The sequence below is a fragment of the Brienomyrus brachyistius genome, chromosome 11 (genome assembly GCF_023856365.1).
Source record: "Brienomyrus brachyistius isolate T26 chromosome 11, BBRACH_0.4, whole genome shotgun sequence".
NCBI lineage: Eukaryota > Metazoa > Chordata > Actinopteri > Osteoglossiformes > Mormyridae > Brienomyrus > Brienomyrus brachyistius.
In genome coordinates, this window is record NC_064543.1 from 10,394,974 (window position 1) to 10,404,993 (window position 10,020).

Here is a 10,020-nt window from a genome sequence, read left to right on the forward strand (position 1 = left end):
ATGAGCCTTCAGAAGGGACACAGCTCTTTGGAAAATCGAGAGAGGTTCTGGGAGCTTCTTAGGACTTCAGCTCTCCCATGGCCAACATTTCGGGACTGCGAGGTCCAACTGTATGCAAGAGAATAAGTAAACGTGCAATGGCACCGAGAAATGCATTTGAGTAGCAGGTAGAAGTAGAAAGTGGTGGGCAGCGGGACCCTGGGGGACCCACCCGCCCCCCCAGGTGCAACGGCCATGAACTGAGGCATGGATAGCAACTTATCTCGTAAGGATGCGTAATCAGAGCTGACACTGGGAAGGCGGCACGTGATGCAGATGGACACACATAAGAGGCATACGCTTAGATAAACACACACACGCACCCAGACATACACGTTTATATTTATATCTTTGTTTATTGTGGGGACATTGCAAAATATACATGACCCACACAAACACACACACACACACACACACACACACACACACACACACACACATACCTGTATTCCTATCTCTGTGGGGATCGTCTATTCATTTCTATGGGCCATTCCCTAATCCCAACCATAACACCCTTAACCCCTATCCAGCCCCTAACCTTAACCATTCGAAACCAAAAAAAATATGACTTTTCTTTTAAAAGCATTTTACATTTTTTTTATTGCAGTCAGAGATCTTTGTGGGTACCTGAGAAATGGTCCCCACATTGTTAAAATAACACACACACACACACACACACACACACATGTGTATATCCATCGTATATCCAATATCCCTCTGCAGTCGACATCATCTTTGAAGCCATTAACTAGCTCAATTTTGATTATTCCCTGAAGCACCATAGTTGGTGACCTTTGATCCAGAGTGAAAACACACCCACGAGGGAAGCAGGAAGGGGAAATAGCACAGACGATCTCAATGAAATTATGCTGCCAAGATCATCTCTCAGGGACATTCAGCCTATTAATGCGGGATCAGCTACACCTGGCATGCTGCGCTTGCTGAGAGAGTGACGATGTTACCAGAAACTTCTAGAATTATAGGTTTGAATCCTGACTGTTACGGCTGGGTTTTCTCTTGCAATCCAAAGAAATGGACAGACATCCCACCCAGGGTGAACCCCAGCCCTGTGCTGCACAGGATTGACTCTCAGCCACCCAAAACTCCAGATGAAGTTTAAGGATAAGTTTGGAAGATGGTATTTATGGGCAGTATGACCAAAAACTTTACATATAGCTTGATAAGTGGCATGTTTTATTAGATTATTAATGTATGTTCGACTCAATAGTAACATGTTTCATTGATTATCCATCCATCCATTTTCCAAACCGCTTATCCTACTGGGTCATGGGGGGTCCGGAGCCTATCCTGGAAGCAATGGGCACGAGGCAGGGAACAACCCAGGATGGGGGGCCAGCCCATCACAGGGCACACTCACACACCATTCACTCACACAGGCACACCTATGGGCAATTTAGGAACTCCAATTAGCCTCAGCATGTTTTTGGACTGTAGGGGGAAACCGGAGTACCCTGCCTTCCCTATTCCCTGCCTTGTGCCCATTGCTTCCAGGATAGGCTCCGGACCCAGTAGGAAAAAGCGGTTTGGAAAACGGATGGATGGATAAATGGATCATAAAGCTAGAACTGCTGGAAAGACAGTTACGCACAGCAGACAATATCATATAACCTGCTGCCTACTGAAGTGTTACTGCTGTTGTTTCAGCTCTGGTACGGCATGGCGGTATATAAAAAATTCATACCGTGAGATAAGTTAAAACGGGCATACAGGAGGAACCGGTGTACCGCCCAGCACTAGAAGATGGATAGAGGGAATTATATCTCCAGTAAGTCTCGACCCATTCTGCTCCAAGATATAACAAATTTGATATTCAACATACGAAGCCTGACCTATATTTACCCAGGGATACAGAAAACAGACCTTGATGCAGGCGAACCGTAAGCACATAGAAAATAAATTGGAATCTCGGCTGCAAATACGGAAAAATCAGGGTATTTATATATATATAAAAAAAAGAAAAACAAGATGAGCAATAATTTCGGCAAGTGCCTCTGAGGGGTGTGCGGTGGTTCTCTCACAGGTCGGTTTTCTTTCAAGTGTCCTGCTGGAAGGGTTGGGCCCAGTTAGCTGGAGGCAAATGGAAGCTCTGGGGCAGCATTCAAACACACTGGAATCATGCTGCAGAGGTACAGGAAGCCTGGCTGTGTGTCTGCTGGGATCAAAGCTGCACTCATAGATTCCGGATTTCTCACACCAGGGCGGGACTTTCTGTTCCTCAGTCATATGGAAAGCCAGAAACCAAAGCGTCAAGTCCAAATGTGGTAAGTACCCCAGTTAACAGGAGTTAACAGAATTAGCGTGAAATATGCTTTCCACGTCGTAAAGTCTTGCTTCGGTTATCAGTGAATGCAGGCAGCAGAGGAGAGCATCTGTTTCCACCCACATTCCGATTTCCTCAAGAACTTTATCCCATTATTTATTCCCTTGCATCCATTTTATATTGAAGATGACTGTATGAAAACAGATGTAAAAACCGCAATCCTGGGTTTCGCTAAAGCGCTGATGACAACAGGAGAACGCGGCAGAATTCCAACAGGCCGGGCCCTTGCATGGATTCAAAAGCGACGACTCCCTGGGCTGTGTGCCAGGAAGGTTTCTCTCAAGACAAATAACAACCTCACAACGTTTCTGCAGCATGCAAAAACGCACCCAGCGGAGGAGAGAGAGAGCCCAGTGGACCGGTCCATTCATTAAATAATAGCCCACAGTCCTGCGTACAATGGGCGTCTTTACCTCCCATCAAAACACAAATGGAATTAGTACAGACGGGCCTTTCATCATGCTGCAACCACAGGCCGGATTTTCTCCTCAAGTATCAAGGAGTGGGAAGGTTTGTGCTGGTACCTGTGCTGGAGAAAATGGAGGGAGTCAATCGCTGGCTTTTTCGGACAGAACCTCTTGTAGGGGCCATTAAGGCTTTGTGCCCTGGTTTACTCTGTGACAGTTCCTTCCGGTGATGATGGTACGGGTCCCTGTTCCGCTCGACCCAGTTAATTTCCCCTCCTGCCCCTGCCTTCCATACCCAGCATCTCCGCTCTGTCTGGTGATAGCAAAGTAGCTCTTAAAATGACTGTAAAAAAAATGCATAATCACGATGATAGAGAAGACCAAGTTCACTTAGCTTTAACTGGTTTATGATGGCTAATCACTGTAACTGGTAAACATGAGGCAGCACATACTGAATCCAGCTCATAAAAATGGGCCCCTGTGTTCCGGAGCGCTCGGCTAAACAGAGAAATAAACGGAAAGCTTTGCGTCTGAAATAACCATCTGTGAATCTGCGAGGAGGTCGATTTCTCCTTCTACGCACCCTTTTACTCTAGATCAGTGTTTCCCAACCTGGTCCTCAGGGACCCACAGCCGGTTGACGTTTTTGCTCCCTCCCAGCTCCCTGCCAGACAGTCCGCATTTTCGTAGCTGGAAGGGAGCAAAAACGTGGACTGGGGGTGTCTGGGGGTCCCTGAGGACTTCTTTGAGAAATGTGGCTCTCGTGGGCCATGAATTGCACAACCCCCTTTAACTTTAATGGGCCGCTCCTTTTCCATGGGCCAATCAGCTACGAGAAAGAAAAGCAATTACTGACCTGTGGCGGCCCAAAAGGAGGAAAAAGCTGGATGGTGGAGCCAGAGTAGAGGCGCCTGGGAGAGTGTGTGCATGGTGAGGGCGGCAGCATCCCAGCTGGTGTGGTGTGGTGTGTATGCAGCCAATGGTGTTATTGTCATTTCTGACAGCCAGTTGTCGAGGGGTGCCATCTTTGTGTTTGCATACACTGTACACTGTGTGCAGTGATAGCAGATGTAGCCTACCTGGCGAGCATAGGAAACTACATTACGGATATAAAATAATATTATTAAAATTATAGCAACATGGGTGTTATTAGGATTTTTAGCAAGAGTTTTCAGTATGAGCATCCCTCCCCAGGCCATAATGGACCACTCCCATCTGAGACTTCATTCGAATCAAACAGGCTTCATTCCTGTTTTCACATAGAGCCCCCAAACCCTTAAGTTCACTCCTAAGTGATAGATGCGTAATACATTTTTTTTATATATTACTTACTGCAGCTGGAAAATTCAAGTCCAGAAAGTACAAATCCAGACCAAGGTTTTGTTTCAGCCAACCAGTTGAATGCTCTGTAACTGTGACTCTTTATATTCAACTGGTTAATTGAAACGAAAATTTGGTCTGGATTCAGATTTTCTGAACTTGAACTTTCCACCTCTATTAATTACTAAGCTAAGTAGGTGTGTGTTTACATATACATACTGTGTGTGTGTCTGTATGTATATGTTTTGGTATGTCTGTGAGCAAATGTGTAAGACATGCAGGAAATGAGTAAAGAGGTGATCAGGTTTCCTCGTAGCGTTGTGCTTAGGTACCCAATCAGCAGCATTCGACCACAACAAAGTGTTGAGTGCTATGCCGTGCCATGCCATCCCACAGGAGAGCGTTCGGGACAGACAAAGCTTCACTGTGCGAGCTGGCACAGCTGGGAAAGGGAGAAGAGAGAATGGAGGGGAACGTTGGGGAAGAATCGCACTCCGAGAGCCAACCGAGGTCAGTCCTCTTAGCCATGTCACATGACGCCAGACAGGAGTAAAAACACCAGCAGCTCTTTGTAGGCCTCAGTCTCCTAGAGGGCGGTGAGGGAGGAACAAGACGAACCAGTACAAGGGTCTTTAGCTACTGGCTATTCCTGCAGCAAGGCAGCAACAATAAAATAACTAATTCGCCATGGAAACATGAAAAGGCTCACAGTGCTTCAAGTGTGTACGCTTTGTGAGAGGATGCTGTAAAGTAGACTAATCCTGTTCAACTTAGGTTACCAGCTGACCCCCGCAAAGCAAAACCGGTACTGAGACAGCATTTGGTACTTAGAGGGAATGAAAAATTGATCACAGAGGTTTTGAACCCACGCTAATGCATTTCACTGCCACAGGGCACCTTCTGTATCTTTAAAATGTAGATACACTAAAACTAGCAGGGTCGGTCTTTAATTAAGAGGCTAGATAAATATTTCAGCTGCGGACTCAGTCAAAGTGCCTGTGAAATGATGTTCTAGAACGTAAAGAACAAGCTGGACACCCCACACACATTTGATTGCTTACTTAACGGGGGACACAGATGGTGTCAGTGTCTAATTGCAGAGTAAGTAAGTAAGTAAGTAAGTAAGTAGAGCTTTATTGTCATCCCAACAGTACACAATAGTATACAGTGAGACGAAAAATCATTCTCCATGACCATATGTGCAACATAAAACAACAGCCCACAAGACAGATGACAGAGCTTGCTCCATCAGATGTTTGTGGGGGGTGGGGAACACGGTCTGCCCACTGAACGCAGAAGCTGATGATGTTAGCAGAGGCCGTAGACAGCACCCACACCCCCCAGCTATGGCGTGGCGATCCCTGCCGGTGCTCTGCTTTCAACATGATTAGACCCGAAGCAACTACTGAACTACAAAGCAGTATTGCAGCAGCCTGAATTATTCCACCATTTCACAGGGAAATGTCACATTTATCTTTGACGGATCGCATTCTTCTGGATAAATAACGTATGTCGGCTCCTGATCATACATCAGTCATATGTCCCACTTATGAAATGACCCCCAGCACAGCACCACGATGACTGATGCCTGTAGACCCAGCCTCCCTCTGCTGAATTGCCTTCCTGAAAATGCCAGGCTCATTTGGGGCAGCGGTTCATTCTCGAGCTTGATGGAGCAGACTCCCCCGGAATCTGCTTTGCTAATTACCCTCTGCACCGCAGAGGCACATCAGGAGCCGGCCGTGACTCGGGTCTCAATTTCCTTATACATGAGCGTCAATACATTTGATTTATTTCTCCTCCTGCATCTATGATGTCAATACTTCCATGCTGTGGTGAACATCTTCAGCTGATCAAGCAAGGTTAGATCACAGGGGATGGAGTGCATCGATCGGCCATCTATTACAATTCTAGATCAAGAACTTAAATGGTAAATTATGCTTAATGTCTTGTTACTGACTGACATGATGCTAAAGAGGCAAATATCCAAGTTGAAACGCCAAATCCGCCATATTTGACAATTCGAAAAACAACACGCAGATGTGGTTGTTAACCTAACCCTTTTCAATCTGTGTGAGAATGGTCCTGTGTTACCCATAGTGGGTGGGATTATTGTGCACTGTCAATCACTGGCTGGGAACCAATAAAGTACCTCGCAGGAAGTGGGATAAATCAATCAGGGATCGACGGTGGATCTTAATCTCGCCTACTGCAAATCCCGAGGGCTCACTTCCTTCATTGGCAGCACAAACACCCTGCATTCATTTGAGCTTTCCCTCTCAAAAATAAGGGAGCAGGCAGTGCTCATTGGAGGAGAGGGTGGGGTCATCTGGGGATGTGTTTTAACGAGCTTTGACGTTAAGGAGCGGGGAGGATCAGCAGCCCATAGGGCTGGTACAACCCAAACACTAACACTATACTGGAAGGGAGGGCTGTAGAGGAATGTGTCTTCCTAATCGAGATAAACACAAGCCACCAGACGGTGCTGCATTTAGAACTGTTCTGGGCTATTGACCCCCCCCCGCCCACCCACCTCTATGAGCTACAAATAGTTCTGGAAAGCTGCCAGGAGAGAGAGCACTAACCATTCTCTCGCATCACTCAAAATCTGCAGAAGAACCCTGGCCATTCTGCTCCTGATCCAACAGCACAGATGGAAGGACCCCAGCCTTCACTTTATCTACAGGTGTGCTGCCTTTGGTAAGATGCAACGTCACAGAGACACACACACAAGTGGTGCAGTGAGCTGCCCTGGCACCCCAGTAAAAATCGGCAAAGGCCAAATCGATAAACGCCCTTTCATTCGTCACCGCCTGTATGTCGTATTCACTTAGTGATTCGAAAGCTGACACCTCAGACACCTGCAGGAACTGCACCTAACAATGATGTCACCCGCTAAACCTGTCACTCTAAACCACCTGAAAGCACTTCCCGGTGGCACTCAACTTTTGGCAACGGCTATGGGGCGTGGCCTCGCGCTCGGGCTCCGTAAGACAGTGACAGAGGGTGACAGTGAATGCTCTGACTCCACAAGAGGTCACCAAGGCCTGGAATCAGGTGAGAAGAGGAACAGTAACACCCCCCCATCCAGCAGAGAAGTGTGCCAGGCTGTGGTAGACAAACAGAGCGGCTTTTTCTACACCAAATTAATGTACGGGCAGTGGGCATGAGCCTTGAGGAAGAAAAGAAACTCTAAATTAAATAAATCAACAGCACTTCAGGCAGAACCGGGATAATGTTTGGGTGCACAAGACCAATTCACTCAAGAGGAGACGGAAAAACAGAGCTTAGCAGCAGGAAAAGCCCTGCAGGTCCACAGAGCCGAAGTTCCTCCTTCATTTGCATGGCAATAGAATGGACGGGACGTACTAAAATAGCAGCGATGCAGTGCCAGTCAAGCAGAAACACAATCAATAAATAAGTGTAAACACACAGCTAAAAGATGCAATTAGACACTGTGACACTGGAATATTTTAAACCACAAATATGCCCTTTGCATATTTTACAGGCAGACATATTTTGGATATACGTCACACACACGCACATATGCCCATTAGGCAATGAACTAATAATTTTGGATTACTCAGTAAAGTAATCCAAGACTAGCGGACACACGACCAAAGTACAAGTGCTCTGGGTAATCTCCCCCCTCCCAAAACAGAACAGACAAAGGTGACATTGTGTCTACAGGTGACTAAATTAGCCATCCGGGGTGTGGTGGATTGGTTTTGGATCGTACGTGTGGAACTAAACCGTGCATTGCGGTGAAGCAGGGGTGTGAGGAAATGGGATGAGGAAGCAAAGTGTGGAGCAGTGACATGTGGGCGGGGCAACACGCACTGTCTGGGTCTGCTCCCAGCATGCAAAAAGTGGGGGGGGGGGCAGGTGCCCCAGGTCATCTGGGGGGGGGCTTCAGGAGTAGAACCATGATCAGGGACACAAGCCACAACACGCATGCAGAGAAACAGTGTCACACACAGGTCAAGATACACTGAGCTCAACAGACAGCTGATATGCAGCAGCATTGCTGAACTGGAGAACTGTCTGATGAGACACACATTCTCCAAAAATCCCTTATTTCATGAGTGTGGGGAAAAAAACACAAAGGAAACACTTTACAAAACAAACCCAAAAGAACATAATGGGCCCCAGCAATAGGGATATTAACACAGCCGTCAGTAAACGGTTTAATGTTTTAAATGGACTGACGTGGATTGTGGTCAGAGGGGCAGATATGACAGTGTGAACTTAATACACACTAATTTTACTTTATATTCACAATCAACAATGATACTAGTTAGACAGCTATCCACATAATTACAATTAGCGATAAAAAGTAATCCATACAAATGACCACCAGACATACAGATGTTAACTAGTACAAACATGTATACTAGTCAAATCAATGACTTGATAAATGAAGGTTGCCGGTTTGAGCCTTGGCCTCGGCAGAAGAATCACGTCTGTGGGCCCTTGAGCAAGACCCTTAGCCCCCAGCTCCAGGGGTGCTGCATGCCGGCTGACGCTGTACTGAGAACCCCCCCCCCCAACCCCCCAAGCTATGGAGAGCATGATGGGGCAGGCAAAGAGAAGAATTCCAATGAACCTGTACTCACACTTGTGAAAATGACAAACAACGCATTCATTATTTTATTACTTATATGTCAAACGCTGTCAGTAGACAGAGTATAATGGCCGTATTCCATATATAGCAAAAAGTTGACATACGCGGGTTTTCATTGGACGGCCACGATATGTCAGGCGTTTATCGTTCCCTTAATGATGACGGGGATATTTTGAACCTGGAGAACATCTGAGTCTGGCGCTTCTGGGCAGTAAAAGCCCAGGGCTGCTCTCTGCCCCAGAGGTGACCTGCTGTTGTACCATTAAAGTAAACAAAAAATGCTAAGAATCTTCAACAAAGTGTATAAACAGCCATTAAGTGTTATTAATGTAAATCTATATTAACTAAAGTGTCTTGAATAAAGGAATGTGATGACAGCGATATGTCATGCTTTTCCGACCTCCTCCCTGAACAGGTTCTGCCAACCAGTTAAGCTCAGCTCAGCTCCAGGCTGCTCTGCTTTCAGGTCCGTTTCCATGTCGATTGGCGCTATCAAAGAGAGGCATGAGAACTACGTCTTTGCTATATTGTTCTCCAATCTGGCAGGGCTGCCTAAATAAATTCCTTTAAAAGAAAATGTGACCCAACAGGAAACAAGGCCGCATAGCGATCGCACCTGGTTCACTGACAGCAATGTGGCCCAGCCGGGTTTCAAACTGGTCATTCTGATAAGGCGACCAGGTCTGGTGGCAGAAAACGTGCTGAAGGTGATCTGTTCATAGGGACGATCCATCCATCCATCCGTCCATCCATCCATCTTCCAAACTGCTTATCCTACTGGGTCATGGGGGGTCCGGAGCCTATCCCGGAAGCAATGGGGATGAGGCAGGGAACAACCCAGGATGGGGGGCCAGCCCATCGCAGGGCACACTCACAAACCATTCACGCACATATGCACTCCTATGGGCAATTTAGCAAGTCCAATCAGCCTCAGCATGTTTTTGGACTGTGGGGGGAAACCGGAGTACCCGGAGGAAACCCCACGACGACATGGGGAGAACATGCAAACTCTGCACACATGTGACCCAGGCGGAGACTCAAACCTGGGACCCAGAGGTGAGAGGCAACAGTGCTAACCACTGCACCACCATGCCGCCCCTCATAGGGACTAAGAAGGTGCTTTTCAGGGAGATTCGTGATGAATGTAATAATGCTAAAATACATATGGGAAAGACCAGCTAGCAGTATCTAGGATTTTTGTTCAGTTGCCATAATTTTTCTGGTACATTCTCCAAGAACGTCATCATCACTAATACCAACTGGCATTTCCCCATACTGTAAATGCAGTA

The 10,020-nt window shown here is 46.7% G+C and overlaps 1 protein-coding gene across 4 annotated transcripts in view; it reads right to left on the bottom strand.

Annotated features, from left to right (window-relative positions):
* Positions 1-10,020, bottom strand: part of cep89 (centrosomal protein 89) — a 77,113-nt gene that overhangs the window by 6,852 nt on the left and 60,241 nt on the right. The window contains exons 21-22 of one of the 4 annotated variants that reach the window (XR_007400594.1): positions 9,348-9,531; positions 8,974-9,220 (exon numbers count right to left, since the gene is read on the bottom strand). The exons of 2 other annotated variants lie outside the window; for them this stretch is intronic. Coding sequence is in view for 1 of the 2 variants with exons in the window: in XM_049030006.1 (XP_048885963.1) it covers positions 9,501-9,531 (31 nt within the window). In the remaining variant the exon portion in view is untranslated. Of the gene's footprint in view, positions 1-8,973; positions 9,532-10,020 lie in introns of those variants that run through there. One more of the 4 variants, XM_049030006.1, reaches the window with a different exon arrangement.